Source organism: Solea solea, chromosome 2, assembly GCF_958295425.1.
Source record: "Solea solea chromosome 2, fSolSol10.1, whole genome shotgun sequence".
NCBI classification, from domain to species: domain Eukaryota; kingdom Metazoa; phylum Chordata; class Actinopteri; order Pleuronectiformes; family Soleidae; genus Solea; species Solea solea.
Genome location: NC_081135.1, coordinates 36435865 through 36457926, shown reverse-complemented (window position 1 = coordinate 36457926; position 22062 = coordinate 36435865). Strand labels below are relative to the sequence as shown.

The 22062-nt window shown below is 41.0% G+C and overlaps 2 protein-coding genes across 4 annotated transcripts; both read right to left on the bottom strand.

The window, feature by feature from the left end:
• Window positions 1-8019: 8019 nt before the first annotated feature.
• On the bottom strand, window positions 8020-16339 carry trim45 (tripartite motif containing 45). Its single transcript, XM_058623199.1, is given in 9 exon segments — window positions 8020-8643; window positions 8870-8996; window positions 9148-9262; window positions 9356-9485; window positions 12688-13004; window positions 14160-14305; window positions 14418-14706; window positions 15628-15704; window positions 15706-16339. Coding segments are annotated over 9 exon segments (1743 nt in total). The 5' UTR covers window positions 16093-16339; the 3' UTR covers window positions 8020-8488.
• Window positions 16340-16930: 591 nt separating this feature from the next.
• vtcn1 (V-set domain containing T cell activation inhibitor 1) lies at window positions 16931-20748 on the bottom strand. Of its 3 annotated transcripts, none has more exons than XM_058653263.1 (5): window positions 20561-20748; window positions 20098-20162; window positions 19129-19476; window positions 18582-18833; window positions 16931-17820 (listed from the first exon to the last, which is right to left on the bottom strand). In XM_058653263.1, the coding sequence occupies exons 2-5, from the start codon at window positions 20159-20161 to the stop codon at window positions 17708-17710; spliced, it is 777 nt and encodes a 258-aa protein (XP_058509246.1). In that variant the 5' UTR covers window position 20162; window positions 20561-20748; the 3' UTR covers window positions 16931-17707. The 3 variants fall into 3 exon arrangements, with proteins under 3 accessions (XP_058509246.1, XP_058509255.1, XP_058509239.1); XM_058653272.1 differs by having other exon boundaries at window positions 20567-20748; XM_058653256.1 differs by having other exon boundaries at window positions 16932-17820; window positions 20580-20748.
• Between the last annotated feature and the right edge of the window lie 1314 nt (window positions 20749-22062).

The window sequence follows — 22062 nt, the reverse complement described above, 5'->3', positions numbered from 1 at the left end:
CTACTCAGCCTGCCGAGTTAGGGACCGTCTGTCAATTTCCTTTCCGCAGATTAATTTCTTTAACCCTTCGGGCCGATGTTCTGCCATATTTTGCTGCTCCGTCAAAAAATGCTACCGCAGCGAAAATTGATAGCGGAGCCTATCGTATTTCGCTACCCTATACCTTATGCTTTGACACTTACACTTACAATGATAATAGAGTGAGTAGTGGCATAATATGACTACATGTATTAGTGGGAGCATTATTTGATGGGACGTGTTATTGGTCTATCAGAATATGCTACCCCTGAAATCTTGATTATAGATGTAAAAAAATAAACTATCAGAGTATACTCCCCTTAATCTTACAGTGATACAAGAGTAAGTAGTGGGATAATATGACCATATCATTTAACTAGTATGACTTTTAGTTCACGCTTTTACTTACTTAAAGTAAGTACAAAAAATGTGCTTTTTACAAGCAAGCTTTAAAAACGTTATACATTATTACATATTCTGCTTTCATAATTAATTTATAAAGATAGTTTGAATTCCAGTTTTTTTGTCATGATGCCACCATGTGTTTAAATGGAACAAAAACGTGCAAAATATTATTTATTTCTTTGTATAAAGTACCTTAAAGGGATACTTGAGTATCTTACCAGTCACTTTTTATAATATTACTTAAGTAAAAGTCTTACAGTTATGACATTTACTCTACTTAAGTATCAAAAGTCATTTTCTGATATAAAATATACTTAAGTTTTAGAAGTAAAAGTATTTAAAAAGTAAGGAGTTAGGATTGGTAGGGCGAATTGTCTTTCAACTTTCAACTGTTGTGGGTTCAATTCCCAGCTCTGCTAGTCTATATGTGTCCTTGAGCAAGACACTTAACCCCAAGTTGAAGTGTGCGAATGGGTGAAAACTGTAGTGTAAAGTAGCTCATCAAGACTAGAAAGGCTCTATATAAATACAGACCATTACCAACTTGTCTTTTTATTTGGTAGTAACAAGTAACAAAGACAGTTAAGGGAAATGTAGTGGAGTAAAAGTAAATGTTGCTAGAAATATAATTCACAAAGTAAAGTCCAAATATGTGGATTTTGTACTTACTACATGGTTCGGGGTCTTTAAATTACAACCGACTCAGGCCCGAACTCCAGTGCCATCTAATGGAAATAGCATGTTTTTTTCGCAAGGCCAAACAAGCTACATCCGGTGTGGTGTTGTAGTTTTTCTACCGTTACTAGTTGTTGCAACAGTCCCTCTCAGTACAGTACAAGTTGAATAAAGGAGTTGATTGTGGTATTACATTTAACATTTATTCACAGGTATATATCAATATCCTTGGTTGATGGTGTTTTACAGCAGCTGCAGACAATAAAATTCCATTTTCATGATTGTTTTTATTGAAATATTGCCCATTTATTACTTTATTTTAACTGTGGCACGCATGAGAAGTTAAACACAGTCATTTGTCTGGCAAATACAGTCCATACAGACAAGTATGGGCAAAAGACAGTGACATATACACACCTGCACATTTGCAAATATTATTGTATTTTACTTGTTTAAGACATTGGTGTAAAGGAAAGAAAACGCAACACAATAATTCAGTTGTCCCCACATTTGTATTTATGATCTCAATACAATGACAAGACATCTGACTCTCAAGTTCTATTCAGAAAACCTCAATTAGGTAAACAATGCGAATAATTCCGGACATTTTATTAACAAAATGTAATCTGTTGACCTTACAATGGGTCGACAGCATATAAAGAACCTTGTGTCTAAAACGTAGGTTAAATCATTCCCATTGAGCAGAAAAGGAACATAAAATCATTATACAGGTTTTTTTATTTGTGTTGTTGGTTCTCATCGTTCAGCTGTAGTTTTGATGTGATATTTACTTTTTGGCAGTAAGTATCTGGGATCTTTATCTATCTGACCTTCAGGTAAAATCCCAAGTATGTAAAGTGAAGGGTCTAGATCTCGGTTAAGAACCAGCACTTTCTTGATTGTTTTGTCGTTGTTTTTTTGGACACATTTCCAGAAATTGAAAACAATCACAGATCACAACACCGTTGTCTTCTGGAGCTCCGTATAAAGCTCGTCAGGTGAATGTATCGCTGGAAGCAGCTCTTGATCACACCGAGCTCCCGAATTTAACAGTGAAACTCGTTCTTCTCTGCGGACGTCTCCACCATGGAGAGTGCAACAATGCTACTTCTTTAAAATACGGCGACTTGCAGCCAGCGCTCCCATCGCGTCAATCTGTACCCGCGACAAATCACGTTCGGTGTGAACACAGCATAAGGCTACCGTTGGTTTCCCTCCGTGCTTGAAAGAGGAAAGATATTCAGCATCAACATGCGACTTCACCGGAAGACACTACTCTATCTTACGGACTGTACCTTTAAACAAAAAATCCCAATAGTCAGACAAATGGCCAGAGTGACAACACTTGACACAGGAGACATCAGAGTAAGAAATTCTTCTGATGTTTAAGTCATGTTTTGGCAGCTTCTGTATGTGCAGCAGCAGCATTCACTTCACTGACTGGGCCTATACATCATGCATGGTCCCTGCACAAAACTGAATAATCTTATCAAATGCACTCTCCTCTATCAAACACAGCATGAGACGAGTGGCCAGGAAGGACACAGTTTATCATATCAGTGTCCGGGTGTAAGCCACGGGCTTTTCCCCTGGTAACAATGAGTCCTCTGTCTTCTTTTCTTTTTTTTCGGCTCAGAGACACCGCTGAATATGAGACAGGTGTCACTTTGCTTTCAGGAGCGTTTCTTCAGTTTTTCCCTTCACCCGCGGCCAAGAGCACACTCCCAGCCAAGAGCTCACTCGGCTTTCTCCGCAAGTGAAGGGTGTAATTTGTTAAACCTCAGCGATGACACTTCACCTCCTGCTGAATAGCTGGCTGTCCTGCGGTGTGGACTTGGGCGAGAGCCACAAAACCTGGTTTAAAGACTCGCTAAGCCCACGAAGGTGACACTCAGCGGGAGACTTCCAACAAGGGCAGAGAACAAGGTGACCACATAAACATTAAACCCACCATTTCACCATATAGGCACAAATTATGGTGTCTGAGAGCAAATGAGGGCTTATAGGACTTAAGCAGCAGTAAGTGGTTGTGGAGGGGGAAAAAAAGAAAACATGATGATCCTCAAACAGTTTTAAAGTACTGTCTGGGACGAGACACTCAAATCATCTTTTATGCGTTTAGCGCCAATACAGAGCTCTTGGACAAGGTTGTTGTCCCCTCTGCCAATTATCTTTTTTTTAAGACAAAGTGCTCCCGACAATAGTGGACCTAGCAGGTGTCACATCACCATCACTTCAGCAATATTAGCTACTCTCGCTATGTAGTTAGCGTAATAGAAAGTGCTCTGCTAACCTCAAATAGCTTCCTTTAGCACCTCTACCTAACGGTTATCGCAACGAGTATGTCTTCTGTAGGAGAGATCAGGGTTAGGTTATTGGGTTATTACCGTTATTGGGTTATTAGGTGTGACCAATGGTCGTAGATCTGTACGCAGTTGGATAGACCTACAACCAATCAGCCCAATGAGCCAGATGACATATGCAGAGCAACGTTGGTGTAGTTTTCCAGAAGCAACGGCTAGTTGTGCCAGTAATGCTAGTAATGCCTAAACGTCACTTCTCTTGCGTTAACCCATTGATGGCCTTTTTCAGGAGATTCTTCAGTCGGCCAAAACAATGTTCTTGCTGGACAGGCGGATTCAGCTGGGTTCACCCAGGCTAAGTATTGCTGTTGTTTGCTTTGGTACAGTACAGTATGGTTTGCTGGGTCAGGCTTGTATATTAACTGAGAACGGTATCTTTACTTGGTAGGGCTGGGTTTGGGCTGCTCCGGATGGCCGGGTAGTGTGACGTCATAGTTGTGCAATGACATCAAATGAGACCCAACAGACATGAGAATGGACTATGGGCATTTGCCTCGACTTCCATTGGATATTTACACAGATTGCAAGGGCGTGAATGAGTGAAGTTTTTGGACTGTTGTCAGCTGAGCAGGTCTAACCATACCGTACCATTTCACTCTAGTACCCCAAGGGAAGGGTACCAAAGAATGCAACAGTTGGGGCTGATTATTTTGGTACCATTCCTTGTGGAAATGCAAACAAGTACATTCCACTCAGTGTAAACACGGCTTGTGTGAGCGTGTTTTGTGATTGGCTAATAAACCGTCTGAGGTGCATCCCGCCTCTCACCCAGTGTCAGGCCCAAGGATGGATTACTGAACAGGCCTACCGAGGCCCAAGCCCCTGAAGCCCAAGCCTCTGTGCTACTATCCTGATATCTTTGCTACTACGTTATTCATCCTGGTATGTTAAAAGGGCCCTGAAGCCAAATAACACTGGTTATTTTGGGATTTCTTTATAGAACACCTTAGACTATGTTATCCAACCCTGATGTCTTGATGGGGCCCTCGGTCAAATGATACTGCCTGAGAAAAAGTACATTTAGCTAACTAGTACATATATTTCTCCTTGTATCAAATGAGGACTACATTCCACTTCACCAACACAACTCTGTGTTTGAAAATGTGGCTCGTACCACTCTTAAAGAGCATGACAGGAAAGTTGGACAGCACTGCGATGACACCAACATGAACTTTCCTGTGACAGATAATCTCTCCACGAGTATAATCCAACCACAGACACAGCTCCAAAATGTTTGTTTAGTTTGGAGACAACTAGCACACCGACTCCATCAGCCGGGTCCTTTAGCTGCCTCTGGCTGCCACATCAGGACCACTTAGGTGTCTGACTTTCAGGAAACCCATCAGTGAGTGAATTAGCGGCAGTGATGTGGTGTGGTGTTGTAATCAGTGTGAAAACCTCCCTTCTGATGGGTATCGCTGTGAGTCAGCCTCAGAATGGAGGACTGATTGGGTTTGATGGCCTGGTCAGTGAGGGTGAAAGCAGAGAGACACATACACAAAAAAAACCCAAAAGAGCCGAGCAAGAACTCCGGAAAAAAGAACAGAGGATATGTGGTGATGACGGAAAGAATAAAGACGTTGTGCACTTGACTTTGAAGGAGATAGCAAAAGAAAATTCTGTACTGTTGCCAGCAGGGGGCACTATGATGGACTATCATGACACATCAATCAATTAATAAATAAAAGAACATTAAATAAGAAGGAATGAACGATAAAACAGGTTTGTGTATGTGTTTTGTATGGCTATCTTTGTGAGGACCAAAAAACAACAACTATAAACTATAGGGAGTGAGGACATTTGGGGAAAGTGAGGCACATTTTTGTCTGGCCCTCGCAACTTTATTGGACCTTTATGAGACTTGGTTTTATGGTTAAACTGTTACTGTTACTGCTACTTATAACCTATTTTACATATTATCGCTTTTCAATCTGTACATACCACCATATTTATACATACTCATACCACACCATAATCTGTTTGACACATTCTGTTTCAATCTGTATACACTGCCATTATTTATAGTCCTATCACTTCGTAACCGGTTTTGCACCCACTTATTCTTGTATATAATCTCGTATCCATACAGCCACATTTATACGTTCTCATCATAACCATGTGTACATATTGTGTCTATACCTCACTGCTATGGTTAGATGCCTTCTGCCTTCTGTTGCCTTGTACTTGTGACGTGTGTAATGGCAATAAAGTTGAATCTAATCTAATCTAAAGTTAGAAAATGCATTAGGTCTATGAGTGTCCTCACTGTGTGTGTGTGTGAGAGAGAGATCTAATCTGAAAGTTGATATTTTTAAATGCAAACTCAAGACCAACCTTTTTAGTCTAGCTTTCTATCTAATTTCTATCTATTTATGTTTCCATTAACTTATATTTTAGCCTGTTTTTCCTCCTGCGTGTCCTGACAGGACGTTTACCCGAGTTTCAGTTTTGTTAACTTTGGATGAGAAGTGAAGATATGATGTCACACAACTGACGTTCCCTTACAATACCAGCACGTAACAGATTATTAACCCAGATTAAAACGTTTCTGTAACCCTCTGGGGGATGGATGACAAATCCGCAAAGCACCACAGAGAAGAGATCATAACATAAGACGAGATGTGTGTGTGTGTCCTGCCAGTGAGAGACAATATTGTATCATGATCATTGGTTCCCTCAATTACAAGGTACATTACTCGAGAGCTCAATGGTGGATGAAGGAGGTTTATGAGACTGGTCCTGCTCTCTGGGTTCACAGCAGCAACAGAAGCAGCAGCAGCAGACGAAGCAGTAACATGCACTCATTGTCCAACTCATACAGTAGGTTCACTTTGGGCCAAAACAATTGAAAATGTGGAGAAACTAAAGGAAGCAGTATCTAGTGTCCTCATTAGGTATACTGTACAAGAATGTGTGTGTATGTGTACATGTCAAATCTGTCTTTGTTAGCACATTTTCACCCTGTGAGGACACTTTTGTCCGGTCCTCACAAGTTTAAAGGGCCTTTTCAGAGTTGAGACTTGAACTGGGGTTAGAATTGGGTTTAAGTTAAGGGTTAGGGTAAGATATTTAGCTAAGGTGGTTAAGGGTCTAGAGAATGCACTGTGTATATAAGTGTCCTTAATCTATAAGTGTGTCTTCTTGTATTTGTTACCTTTTTAGGACCGTTTCTCCTACTGACCTTGTCAGGACCAATAGTCCTCATGGAGACCAAAACCTGGTCCTAATGAGGCAGAAGTTTTGGGGCTAAATTTTAAATTGTGGTTAGGTTAAGGTTAGGGTTAGTTATTATCTGGTTATGGTTAAGATAAGGGATAACCCTTTGTTTCAGTGACAGTGCAGTGTCCTGAGAAGAATAGCTGTACTAACCTGTGTGTGTGTGTGTGTGAACTCTGGCTGCGGTGACCTCCAGTTTCCGCCCGTAAACCCCCCGCGTGTCTCCATTTGAATCAGCTGATCGCTCACCGTGACTGAACTGTTAGCGTGTTTGATGAAGGAGCGACACCGCTGACATTGCTGTTTCCTCCACGGAGGGTTTTAGTGGAACAGGTCAGTCGCTCACACGGACACCGTCAGTCCCAGAGCGCCATAGACCATTTTCAGCAGTGACACACTTTTATATCAGGGGGGTTTTTATGTCAGGACGACACAAGATACAGCAGAGATAAAAAAAAAAAAAAAAAAAAAAAACATGCTGATTATGAATGATGAAGAAAACTGTAGAGGGGACATTGTGATGATCAGTGGTTCTGGAAGAGAAGGTGGAGAATAACAGGTCGCTTCTGCCATCTGGTGGTTTGGAGAGGGATTGTCAAACTTGATACATTAAAATAATAATTAATTCCACAGATATTTGGGGGATGATTTTCTTCTGTTCTTCCCAAGAATCGCATTTCAACACATTTTAACCACTTTTAGTTTCTTAGACGCAAGTGTAAAAAGTAATTTAATTTACTTTAAATTAAATTAAATTAAATTAAATTAAATTAATTTAATTTAATTTAATTTAATTTAATTTAATTTAATTTAATTTAATTTTAAAAAAGTAATTAATTTTAAATCATTATTTGGCTTCAAAATAAAGAATAGAAAAACATGAGTTAAGTGGAAAAAAAATGCACATTTGATAATAAATTTATGAATTACCATTCCCTGTAAGGCAGGTGTGATGTTTGACCTTTAGTTTTCTCTCAGATAAAATAAAAACAACATAAATAATATATACATTTAATCCAATTACAAAAGATGTTATAGAGGAAAACATTTGAGCAGAAATGTTGGTTTTTCATAGTGACATTGAGGTTAAAATTATTTTACACACAAACTTTTACTTTTGTTTTACTGTTGTAAATTAGAATTCATTATTTATCTTTTTTTTACAAAACATATGATAAAACAACCTGAAATTCCTTGAGAAAAATAAGAAACTGAAAAATATAGTTTCACAAATTCATCCTTTTGGGTCAGATTGGACCCTCTGGTGGGCCTGTCCTGGCCCGTGGGCCTTATGTTTGACGCCCCCTATGTTCTAGTCAATAAATAAATAAATAAAGCAGAGTTTAAAAACTGAAAATACACATGTTTATTTCATCGTACAGACTTAAATGTATCCTTTGAAAACTGGTGAAACTTAAGAGTCAGCATTTCAGTGTTCGAGAAGTTCCCTGTTAATGTGAAGACCTTGGACCACAAATAAAGAGGTTTTCTATCTTAAAGATTTCTACGTCTACTTTACAAATAATAACAATAATAATAATGATAATAAAAACAATTGTACTGTAAACTTTCTCATATTGAAAATAAGGCATATTCAGAGTATAGAAACTACACAGAGGCACCGAGTGGCTCGTTGAGGTTTTATGTTTGTGTTGTTGTTGTGAGACACAATTTGACCAGAAGCGTCAATCAAAGGTGAGAACCTTAGAGACACAGTGACTGGGACGTCCTGCCTCAGTCACTGCGTCTCTGACGCCCCCTGCTGCTCTAACCTTGTCATTGTCGTCTCTTGGCGTGCGTTCTCGCGTCACTCAGAGCTCCACAGTTCGGAGGTGGCCGCGCGGAGAGACCGCAGCCAACACGCTCGGAGGCAAACACTCGGACTGTTCCACGGTGCTGCCGCAGCAGGACCAGTGGGGTTTTCCTGGGTGTCCTTTGTGACTGTGACCACAGCCTTTAAATCCTCCTGCAGTCACATTAAAAAACAGTTCAAGGACGCGGCAAAAAAATAACGTCACGTCGTTTCTGTTCGAGAAGACGGACGGCAACAACAGAAATCGCCGTAAGTTGTTCATTTCACTTAAAAAGCAATGAGTTCTGGCTGCTAAGTTGTTCCTGGGTCAGTTACCACTCGTGTTGCTTTAGTTCTCTCTCCCTGAACCAGGGCCTTTGAGGCGCTCTCTTCCACTTACCCGGCATTGTTCCCGGGCAGCCACAGCGGGCCTCCTTGGATCCTCCACTGGAGCAGAAGGAGCAGCAGTGAAAAGTCCCAGCGTGACGCCTGGTCTTCCTCTTCACGTTCAAGATGAACGGCGAACCCTGGACAGAGAAAACATGTGTACCATTTATGTAACAGGTTATGTTGATTTTTAACAAACTGGAGGTGATGGCAACGCCAGATACACGTTTAAAGTCATTAAATTTGATTTAAAATTGTGAATAAATGCTTTTTTTTCTTTCTTTTTTTTACCTTGACGTGTTGAGCTCTAACACAAACCCACACTGAGAAGGTCCCCGGCTCTTCAGCCGTGTACGAAACCCCGTAGGATCCGTCGTTGTTGTCGACCACCGTCGTCTCCACGGTGCTGCAGGAAAAACAAATTATAATTTCTCTTCTTTTTTTCCTGATCTGACAGTTTTGGCAGTTCAGGCTCCGTCTCTCACACACACACACTCACCGGTTCTTCTTCTCCTTGTCGACGACGCTGACCAGGACGTGCTCCCCGCCCCGCGTCATCTGCTCTCCGGCCGCGTCCCGGCACACCAGGGTGAAGTGACCCCGCTGACCCTCTCTGCCAAGGTGAAGACCTGTGACCATGACAAGTTAAAAGAGTAACAGTCGGGCAAAGTTAAATGAGTGAATTTGGTCACGTTTATGTTCACATGAACTGTGAGCTAAGGGTCCAGAAAGTGTCCTGGGCAACTTTTGTTCCGATCAGGTTCCCCCCCCCCCCGAGGCCTGGTCATAGAAAGTTTGGGAAACAATGGTACTAAATAAAGCCTGAACCTTAACCACATAAACAGCTCCCCAGAAAGGAGGTTCTGCCTCATTAGGACCAGGTTTTGGCCTCTTTGAGGACTACTGGTCCTGAAACGGTCAGTGTTTATGCCACACACACACTAACCGCTGACATCAGCCACTCTGATCATATGTCGGCTGCTGTGTGGAGTTTGTCCCGACAGTGTTTCATTAAATCGTCCCACTGTGGAGACACAGATCCGTCCATCTCTCACATCCTCTGCTGATGTGTCACTGTCATCGTTGTTGCTGTTGTTGTTGAAGCCAAACATCATCGCGTTCTCACGTCACTGATTAATGTGCCTCTGTTTCTGTCTCGTAGGTTTTTTATAAGTCGCCCAGTGACCAATGAGCCGACGCCGCTGCGTCTTCATCTGTTTGAGGCAGAAAGTGCTGATCAATCAGCCTCTGGTAATCCATCATGAAAAAATAAAACCACAACGACTGCAATGTGGGGGGAAAACTAGACCACATTCTCAAGTCACGTGTGAAATAAGAACTATTTTCTCCATTTGCAATTATCACAATATTAGAAATTCACCACAAGCAACTTAGTGTGAGCGCTTTTTATCGTCATTTGTGATAATAATTATAATCTATGAATCCGTTTCTCGATTAATCAGGCGATTGTTTGGTCCTTAAAATGTTAGAAAATGTGGAATGACGTTCTCAAATGTCCCAAATGATTCACTTTCAATGATTTCTTTGTTACACGGAGCAAAGAAAATATTCAGGTTTAAGATGCTGAAAAATCAGAAAACTTGATTTAATTACTGAAAAAAACAAAACACTCAAACTGATTAATAATAATTGATTCAGCTAATAGTGGTTGCAGTCCTACTTAAAAAAAATAGTTTCCCCTGTAAAACATGAAAAATTGAGGACTCCAAAAATAGTAAATACACAACGAAACAGCTTTGAACTCATGTAAACTCTGTCGCCTTTATGTCGTGTTATTTGCTATTTCAACTTTCTCCCTCATCTTTAAGGTAAATGCACGAAGAAACAACAATTTCCCCTTAGGGAGCCTTAGATTCGCCTCAAATTATCTGAACTCCTGGTATCATATCATTTCTTATCACTAATTATGAGTTAGTGGTCCTTTTCTCCCTTTATTGAGTGATCATTTGCATTCATTGCTGCAGTTCCTCTCATGCTCTCCTTCATTTCTGTGTGAATTCACTGTATTTATTTACCAGTGAGTGTTTTTTGCAAAACAGTGATATAAATGTACATATTTGTCCAAAATTCACCTTGCTCGAGGTGGTTTCAAAACAAAAACACCCTTAGGGTATTTAAATAAAGTCATGTGGTTTGAAAATGCACTACATGTCGCTCCTGTGTGTGTGTGTGTGTGTGTGTGTGTAAACACTCCCTCAGTGCGCAGTGTGCAGCCTCCAGGCCTGTTGAATCACCTCCACATTCCTGAAGCTCGCAGGAATGCTTTTGTCTTCCAGCCAAAGCACAGAGGAGGTTAACGACAGTCTTTAACGGCTCCAGACCAAATCACTCAACATCCAGCTGCCCTCTGCACACCCACAACCCCCACAAAACACTGTGTTTTAGAGCTAAAGATTCACTCATCTTTTCATTCATTCACTGCAGTGTGGCACTGACTATATCCATCACTTTAAAAACGAAAAATAAGGGAATTAACTGTGTTAAAAAGAGAAAAAGTAATTAAAGTAAACCAAAAAGATAAGACTTTTTGATTGACAACCTGCATTCTCGACCACTGACCACTAGGGGTGGGAATAGATATTTAAGACATGATACAATATTATCACAACAAGGGCCTTTCTGCATGGAGTTTGCATGTTCTCCCCGTGTGTGCGTGGGTTCTCTCCGGGTACTCCGGCTTCCTCCCACAGTCCAAAAACATGCAATGTGGGGATAGGTAAATTGGACACTCCAAATTGACCATAGGAGTGAGTGTGAGAGTGAATGGTTGTTTGTCTCTATCTGTGTGTGGCCCTGCGATGGACTGGCGAACTGTCCAGGGTGTACCCCGCCTATCGCCCGATGTAGCTGAGATTGGCACAGCACCCCCCGCGACCCTCTGGTTGAGGATAAAGCGGTAGATGATGACTGACTGACTGACAATATTATCACCCTGTTGCAAAAATACTGAGTATTTGTAAAATTGTATATCGCGATATACTTGCACAACAGCTCTAGTGAGAGTGAGCACTTAGCACCATTTAGTGGACTGAAACAAACAAGATACGCATTTTTTAATGCTAATCACAAAAAAATCTGTTTATATGCTAAAAAAATAAAATAAAAAAATCGCTACTTGTTGTTTTCAAAAGTGATTGCCACGCAAAATATTGCCGATATTTCACCAGAAAACCCTTTCCTGAGGATTTAACGGTCTAAAACACTAGTTTCAGGTCTTCTTCAATCAAGCATGGAGTCCATTTAGTAACAAAAGTCACTACTGGTGCGTTCCAGTTGTAGTCGGAAGTCAGACATTTCTGATACAGTTTGCTGCACGTTCTGCCGCCATAGCTCAGAAAATCGCAAATGTACAGGAAAAACAAATGAGACAACAACTCCCACGACCCAAACGCTGCTTCGTTTCAGTGCGTTCCAGTTGTAGTTGGGAGTCGAACTTTCCGAGTTCCTAGTTCATCAAATGTCCAACTCGGAAAGTCGGAGCAATCTCACAAACCCCATCATGGACATACGTACTGCTAACAATAGCTAGCCCGAGATAGGGTTAGCGTCCTTGTTTCTCCCGACTTCTGAACTGTAGCGCAGTTAACTCGGAGGTGTCGTCACTCCCAAGTTTCAACTTCCGATGTAAATGGAACGAACCATGAAGTAAGGTATGTTTTAGGGCGTGGCTATGGTGTGATTGACAGCAGAAGACAAACATGATTATTTGAGGTTTATTTTGTGATATTATTATTCTAGGTATCTGTGGCTACATTAACACAATAAAACTTAAACTTAAATACTGTATATTCTCACTAAAGTCTCTCCTACCTTCCCCTTCAATGGTGCACTTGCTGAGGTCCACCGTCTTGTAGTTGATGACCCCGACCACTGGGTACGCGTCCACCTCGCCCGCCGGCTCCCTGGCGATGAAGCAGATACTGCTGCAGTCGTCGGGGGCGACGGTTGCCGGGTGGGGATCGTAGCTGCTCTCTGCCAGGTTGGTCAACCTCCTCAGGGTCACTCCCTTGGCGCTAAGAATCTCGGCGTCGGACCCGCAGCTCAGGAGTCTCTCGGCGAAGTTCACCCCTCCTTGCACGTCCAGCAGAGCCTGTTTCAGCTGAGCCTTCTGCAGATGCAGCTGGTTCCTGACAGAGCAGGAGGTCATGCTGTCAAAAAAAGCCTCTTTCACACTAAAATTAGAGGGTTGTAGCAGCAATTTCTGAACCCAGGTGAAGCTGCTGTGATGTTTTTGCACACGGAGCACAGTGATAAAATTACAGATGTTAACTTTCAGCTCGGTGGACCTTAGTGCAGATCTTATAATTCTCCTTGGCCGCCTTAAAAACAGTCTGGTAGAATGAAATGTGTTTTTTTATAATAACAACACATCAATGTACACAAAAGTAAAGTATGGAGTGCCTCAGGGATCTATCCTCGGACCATTACTTTTCTCCTTGTACATTTTTAAATCCTTGTTTTGACTTGACTTTGGTTACCCTGGTTCAAACTCAACAATGAGGTTTAAGGAGAGCAAGCTGTAAAAAAGTATGTTCCGATTAAATGCATTCCTATTGGTCAAAAACACATTTACCCTTATAAACTTTTTTTACCAGTAGGAACAGGATATGTGTCATATGTGTCAAAAAAAGTTGTTTATGTAAGGGGTTAATCCACTGAACATTTTATTTCAGATAATAAATGACCAACAACCAATAAACTAACACATCTTGTTCTTCATCCTGGACCAAATTTGACCAATATGACAATTCTGAGTGCGTTTACATTGCATGTTAAAAATCAGATTTTAAGCCTTTCATGTCTTATGTAGGATTATCATTTGGAAAAAAAAGTCAGACTTTAGTCAGACTAAGACAATAATTAGGGTTTTTTTAATGTCATGAAAACAAGTTAGTCAGACTAAAAGTGAGCTAGTCTTAATCGGACTGTCATACCTGGATAATGTGACTCATAGTCCGACTACTTACGAGACGATACATGCGGACGTCATGGTGAGCAGATAAACAACCAAACATATAGAAGTTCTGCACGTGTAACAGAAGGAAGCAGGTTTATTTGTCTATGTTGATGTTATCTCTGTTTGCTCCAGGTACAGCAAAAAAAAACATGTAAATTTCTCTCTCTGTTGATTCTGCAAACTAAAGTCAACGTTTCTCCTCAACAACCACAGAGTTCAGAGGTCAGATTTACCGATTTTACTTCATGACATTGTGAGATGGATTTTTGAAGGAGAACCTCTTCAGTTTAGTCTTCTTTTTTTGTGAAAGTTGGTTGTGTCATACCTGCGCTGGACGTGGATCTCCTCCAGGCGGCGAAGCAGAGACAGGCAGTGAGCTTCCACGGCACTGGCGTAGCCTCGAGCAAACGCTCTAACCTCATTGGCTGTCGTCTCTACTCGTACCTGCAGAGCCTCCTGGGAGACTTCCACCTGTAGGATGATAAACGGTATTTAATAAAAGTCAAATAAGACAGGTATTGTATCATCAAGCATTTTATTATCTATTCCCATTATAATATTGTGTGCTTAGTGTCTGTGGCACCTTCTGCACCGACTCCTCCAGACGATCCAGGAGAGGCCGCAGGCGCCCAGAGACCAGCTCTCTGATGCGGTCTCCGTGGCGGTCGACGACGTCGCGCGTGGGACCGCAGCGGTGGTCGCGGTGCAGCGTGGCGGCACACTCCAGGCAGACGGGGAGGTCGCACGGCTGACAGAAGAGGCGGAGCTCCTGGCCGGGGTGGAGGGAGCAGAGGACGGGGCGACACAGACGCCCGCGAGACTTCAGCTCCTTCAGAGTCTGCACGGAGTGAGACGACGTCCGCTTCTGCCGCCTGTGCAGAACAGAGGGAGGGATTCAGAGAGGGAGAGTTGAACCGATGCTGTTTGCTTGTTAGTGTAAATAATTGAAGCAGATAAAACAGACCACAAAGAGATTAAACTACAGGAAACATCAACAGAACAGAAGTAAGAGTAGAACTTGACATAACAATACAATGATGGAGAAGAGTAGAGGACAGATTCTCAAAGTAAGCAGCAATAAATAGATAATAGATTTAGTAATTGTTACGTGTAAAACAAAACCGAGTGCGTTGCAGAATGTTTTTCCACCTCTAAATTGAGATTTATACAAATATATATGTGTATGTGTTACAAATAACATGGATTAAAGTTTCTATTTTGTACTGTGCACACATTTACTCCCTAGAATATAATATAATAAACTATGGCTGCAATGATTATTGATTAAAACATCTTTTTCAGATATTAACAGCTTCTTAAATGTGAATATTTTCTGGTTTCTTTGCTCCATATATAAAAAAACTGACTGTTTTCAACATTTTCTGTCATTTTACGGAGCAAACAATTACTTGATTTATCGTGAACATAATTGATAGAGTCATCTATTATGAAAATAATCATTAGTTGCAGCCCTGGAATAGAAAACTACTACCTGTATTAAAGTAGTAGTATGTAATATTTGACAATAGAATAGAAATATGCAACGATTAATCGATTATTGATATAAAAACGTTTCTGTGATTTTTTTTTTCCAGCTTCTTAAATATGAACATGTCCTGGTTTCTTTGACCCCCATAACAAATATGTCATTAAAACTGAGCTTTATGGACCAAAATAAGACATTGGATTTTCAGGTTTGATCGACATTTTACGGACCAAACAAGTACTCGATGAATCGTGAAAATAATCGCCAGATTAATCGATGATGGGTGGCCGTATATACTGTTGCCCACCTGTGTGCCTGGCAGCAGAACTCGCACAGGTTGACGCAGCAGACCTCGCAGCGGCTCTCAGCGGCTCTCAGCGGCTCCTTCCCCGCAGAGGTCACATCCCAGCGGGCCGTCCGTCACCAGAGTCTCCAGGAAGACGTCGTCCAGCGCCAGGTGGTCGGTGCTCAGTCCGGCCGGTCCTGCCGGAGGCAGATCCACCTCGGAGTCACAGTCCGGACAGAGCACCGTGACGGTGCCGCTGCCGCCGCCGACATCTCCTCCCTCCTCTCTCCCCGGCGAAGACAACGAAAACGGCTCGAGCTGAGCGACACAGTCCGAACAGAAGGTGTGAAGACACGGGAGAATTTTCGGGTCCCGGTACAAGCGTTTGCACACGTTACACACCGCCCTCGGGTTCACTAACAACGCTCCGTTTAGTTCGCGTTCCGGCGTGGAAGTGTTTTCTTTCCGGTCACTGCGCCGCGACATTGCTGCTGTTTTCAGTGAGTTTGAGTGTCAGAAACAAACCCCCACTAAACTCCACAAAAAACAGTTTTAAATAAACGTCACTTCCTCTGAAACTGTCTCTCCTGCACAGTGACATCTACTTTAAACTGTCTACACTGTTACAATAATTCACTTTTACATTAATGACCTAAAAAAGAAAATAAAAACTTTGGTCTCCAGGAGGACTCTGTGCTGCGTTCACGCTCCGTGGGAAATTTGACACTCCACCCACTCACCACAGACCAATGGAGAGACCTCACCCAGCCTGGAGAGGTGGTCCCAAGATTTTACTTTAGACTTTCTACTTCCAGGCTGGGACCTGAAGTGTCTCCCTCTACTGGTTTGGAAAGAGAATAGCACATTCAGAATCAGAAAACAGTAGGCAGATATTATTGCCAAGTACATTTACACATACAAGGAATTTGATTTGGTGTTTTGGTGCATTTAAATATAATAAAATTAGAAATTCTATTTTTATTCTGTGTGTCTTGCTGCTGCTGTTGCTGCACTCTAATTTCTCAGTTTGGGATTAATAAAGTACATCTTTTCTATTCTATTGTATTCTATTATATTCTAAAAAGTGTATACAGTAAAACAAATACAAAATATGTACAGAATATGTTCATGCTATAGCATGATTTACCAATATTGGGGGGGGGGGGGGGGTCCATAAACAATGACTTTATTCAGAATGATAAGATATTCACATCGTTTACAATAAAATCACACGTACTGATGTGGCAAACAACATTTATTAGTTTATTGGATGTGTAGATCTAGAATATAATATACAAATCTGTAAATATATGCAGTATATACATAATGTAGATATTCAAATATTCTTCAATACTTTTTGTATGTATTATAAACATATATGTAAATATATAATCATAATAATAATTTCTATAGTATTATTTAGTATGAAAATATATACTTTTTTAAAAAGTCTGTATACTTTTATGTAAAAGAGTGTACTTTAAAGTACTGTATACAAAATATGCAACAGTTTTTTGTACCATGAGAGTATACAAAAAGTCGCAACAGTATAATTTTACCAGTCTTCACACGGTCTTTGTTCTGCATCTCTGTCATTTCCATCCATTCTCAGCGTCGTTCTGTTTACAGGGTGAGCTATTGATTTCCATTTCCCAGCTTTTCCATCACACAGTTTGAGTTTTCAGCATTGCTTGCTTGGCAAACAATTTCAAACTCGAAATGGTGCATTTTCTTCAAGAAATGTATCATTTATCTAGGCATGCACACAGTGTTGACATGTAGGTTGGCAAATTAAAGGGAAAAAACAACAAAAATGCACAATGCTTGTCACCACAAGGTTAAAGACAGCAGACACAATTGTTATTTTCCCTTTCAGCATCTATGTTGTTTACAGAGCAAATATGCTTTTAGCGCACACGGGTGTGTTAGGTGTGGTGCCTTGTTTGCACTGTTCAAACTGTGTTTTTGGCAAACAAAACCTAGTCTGAGGTCAATGTTAGAGTCTGTCACTTTAACATATACAATTTTTTATACATGTGACGTGAAGTGCTAATTCAGTCCCACAGTTCAGAATTGTTTTAATTTTAATGTCAGTCATGTGTTAGGTGACGTAAAAGACGCACAGGACACTGATCATAATTGTCAGGTGAGGTGACGGCAGCAGCGATGAGGCCACACTGAAGGCGAAGTACGAGAATTTCGATATTTCAGTCTCTGAAAAAAAAAGGAAATATTTGTAATTTATTTAAATTAACATCTTAATTTAAAAGCAAGAGTAGCTGGCAGTAGCTAGCAGCTACATTAGCTTAAAACAAGAGCAGATAAAAGCAATAGTAGCTAAAAGCAAGAGTAGCTGGCAGCTACAGTAGCTAGCAGCTACATTAGCTTAAAACAAGAGCAGATAAAAGCAATAGTAGCTAAAAGCAAGAGTAGCTGGCAGCTACAGTAGCTAGCAGCTACAGTAGCTAAAAACAAGTGTAGCTAGCAGCTATAGTGGCTGGCACTTACAATAGCTAAAAACAGAATTAGCTAGAGCTCCAATTATTTTCATATTATCAATTAATCTGTTGATTATTTCATTTGGTTCAGAAAATGTTCAACAATGTTGATCAGTGTTTCCTAAACCTGGAAATTATAGTGTTCTCCAAAGTCTTGTCCAAAATCAGTCAGATTTAATGATTTATTTGCTATACAGTGCAAAGTAACCAGAAAATATTGGAAAAAAAACAAATTAGTCAATTAGAAAATTAGTTGATGATTAATTTAGCAATCAATTAATTCTTTTCTGATGATTGAATACATACATACTTTTGTTTTTATAAAAAAAACAACCTGTTTCAGTTACTTCAATATCAAATCTATCAACAATCTAATGTAATCTAACTTTACAACTACAAGACTAAATCAAAAAGGCAGCATTTGGGCAGCAGAGATTTTTTTTTTTAATTGATTAATAAACAAATTTGAAGTCCTACCTGTTAAACGTGCCGTGGAGACAGAGGTCACCAGGTCATTTTCAATCTTCAATATGTAGCTGCCACTATTGTTGACAGGCTGCAACGTGCTGGTGACGCTGTATATTCCAAAAGAGTGTTGTGAGAAGGTCGTGTCCCCTTGCAAGACTTCCTGGTCAAGGCTCAACCACGTCACGTTGGGCTTAGGGAACCAACGGCTGGCCTTAGCAGCCAGGACATTGTTTGTGAGGTTAAATGTGGGGGCTGTGTAGGCTGAAACAATAACAGTGGAGTCACATATCCATTTTAGGCAAACAAATCCACTTACAACCACATTAAAGTATCTTATACAGCATTAGGGGAGTTGAAGGGTTATCCAATTTTATCAACATCATGACACCTCAAAAACCTTTTTAGTAAATGCACATGTTTTCCCACGGCCATGAAAACATAACCATAGTGGAGGTAATAAATGCTAAGTTGGTATGATTAAGTGTTGACATTGCGCTCCAAAAATTTAATTTTCAAAGCAAACACACGTTGAAACTGGAAAGACGAGCCAATCTACCTGCTGTTCTGAGAGAGATGGTGATTCGTCCTCCCCCCTGAGAGGAGCTGACGGTGCAGTAGTACTCCCCCTCATCATTGAGCCTCACGTTCCTCAGCCTCAGAGAGGCGTTTCCTGTTACCAAATCATTAGGGAAGAGCTCTGTTCTCCCTTTGAATTGTGAGTTCTGATTCTTAAGAGATGCTGCTCCTTTGGTGTGCTGGTAAACAAACCCTGTTATTCCCGACTTCTCCCAGGAGACCGAAACCTGGCTTACAGTGGGCATGGGCAGGTAGCAGCTGAGAAGCTGGTCCTCGCCCAGATTTCCCACGGGCGCCGTGTTGGTGCTCAACACACCAAACGGGGTTTCTGTCATCAGAGGGCACAGAAACAGATTCATGTTGGAAAATATAACCCTGAGTAGTTTAGTGATCATTTGCATGCAATATTGTCAGCCTAAATATAACAAATGCTGGCTGGGGTATAACTAATGTATGAATCGTAACACAATCTCTGTTTTTTGTAGATTTAAATTACAGTTGTACATGTTTTTCACACATACATGCACTTTTGGACACGTGTCATCATTCAAAACAAACATTGACGTTGTTGTAGAATCAGTTAATTTCATACGGCCTGCCACTTAATGTCAAGTTATAATAAGGTTTTCTATATTTTTTAGATATTTTTTTTTTTTTTAAGAATGTACATGTTCATTTTGCATTTTAAATACTCGCTTTTTCTAATTGTGACCTACTGTATGTATTGTTGCATTTGAACACTTTTGTTTTGAAATTCCCTGAAATAGTTTCAGTATCATGATGGAATATGGTGATATCATTTTTTTTCCACTTTACTACCCCCTCCTGAGGTTATTTGAGTTTAAGACCCGTCTTTTGACAAACACGTGCTGAACACTCTTAAGTGTTCCCTTAAGGCAACGTCACACATAATGACAATATGATTCCCACTCGTGTCCATGAGTCTTACTTGAGAAGGCCACGCTTAAGATGAGAATGATGACAAAGGCAAATAAAATGATGAGGATGATCATGCTGAGGGAAACACAAAGATGGAAAAGTGTAAGCAAACAGGGAGACATAGACTTGGTTACAACGTCAGCTGTAGTAGGCAGTCATCGTTTAACAATAAAAACACAACTAAGTTATCAAGGTGAGAAGCTATGAGAACAAACTCTGTAATGTTTAACCTTTCAGGAAATATCATAGGTTATGATCCGAAATCCTTAAAATAACCTGTACAAACGTTTACGTTTCAATGGGAAATGTGAGGAAGTGTAATGATTAAGTTGCACGAGATAAAACAAACACATGAAAAGCACCAATAACTGACACTGGCTATGAATGAATGAATGAATAAACCTGGTTGTTTCCACTGCACTGCAGAACCCGGTAGCTTTTCAGAACACAATCAGCTCACGTAGAGAACATACTCAGACCTGATGGCCACACCTGGAGAAGATGATCCTGCTGAGGATGCCCATGGCTGCTCCAAAAAAAAAGCTCCCAAGAAGGGAAAACTATCCGATCCTGTGGTTAAAAAACCCCCACAAAGTCATGCCATTTCTCCTGAATATCCAGACGCCCTCTGAAAGAAACAGATCTCCGCTGCCTCGACAGAGTGACAGCCTACTGTTTTGCCTGTTAGGCTCCTCTCACAACACCATAAGTAAATATTACCTTTAAGGCGTAGGCCTCCCACTTGTTGACACATTGTCTCGCTAACTCGTTTTCTCATCAAATTAATGGCATAGGTTGTTATGTCATGAACACTTAAATCTCTACTGCATATGCACAGTAAATAAAGGTTTTGTTATTTGTCACGTAATCATTTACTTGGATGGCATCATGGGTACAGTATCGGGTTCTGCCGACGAACAAGATACTCAGCATGGCTCAGGGCGAAGGAATGTGAGGAAGACTTTACTCAAGGTGGAGTCATTTTACGATCAAACATTGTTACACACCCAAAAAAGCTAATCTGGCTGGTTCCTATGTCTTTGTGGTCAACGATAATGTAGCAGATGATGGTGCCATTAGCTCATCTTAAAGGTTCACTGTGGAACAATTAAGGCATGTTTGGCGTTTCCGCACCAAAATAACCGGCCCCAACTGTTTCATTCCTTGGTACCCTTCCCTTGGGGTACCAGAGTAAAATGGTACAGTATGGTTTGACATGCTCCCCCCCCCATGACAGTCAGCTGATTGGGCAACAGAAAAACGTCACTCCCTTGCGATCGGTGTAAACAAACACCTGCAGTCTATTCTCGTATGCCGCGTTTCCATCATGGTACAGTTCAGTTTGGAACGGTAAAGCCCTCGATCAGGCTTGTGTTTCTACTCAGAACAGTTCCTTTACTTGGTAGGTAGGGGTGTGGGCTGTGCCCGATGGCCGTGTCAACGAGATACGTAGCGGGATGTTGTACCAGTCCGACGACAACAAACAACGTCATGGAACGTGACACGACAGACTACAATGGAGGACATCCGGCAGATGTGTTGTGGGTCCAGCTCCACCCATACCGTACCATTACTCTGGTACCCCAAAGGAAGGGTACCAAAAAATGGAACTGTTGGGGCTGATATTACTCAAAAATAAAAAATACCATTCCAAACTGGTTTGAAGTTTGCATCTTGTTGAGACACCAGTCACAAACCGAGGAGGAAAAAAGGAGCTGCTGGATATCATCCATTGTTGCGTTCGTTGTCGCAAGCCTGACTCAGGGCTTTACTCTTCCAAACCGTAACATACCATGATGGAAACACAGCATTGGTGACATCTAATGGTGGCACTGCAACGTGCAACAAATGGACGACTGCTGTGCTCACATATCTATTTTTTTGCAAAAAGGACAAGAAACTAAGGTGACTTTTGCATACCAGAAAGAATGTTTCCATTAGGAGTATGGTCTTAACCTTCATGTTGAAAACATCC

Bases quoted from the DNA above. Each gene is read 5' to 3' on its own strand.
- vtcn1 (XM_058653256.1), bottom strand. From the start codon at position 20,611: ATGGGCATCCTCAGCAGGATCATCTTCTCCAG. The intron at 20,163-20,579 runs GTGTGGCCATCA...TGTTTCCCTCAG, and splicing joins AGCAGGATCATCTTCTCCAG to CATGATCATCCTCATCATTT. The intron at 18,834-19,128 runs GTAGATTGGCTC...TTATTGTTTCAG, and splicing joins CATCTCTCTCAGAACAGCAG to CCTACACAGCCCCCACATTT.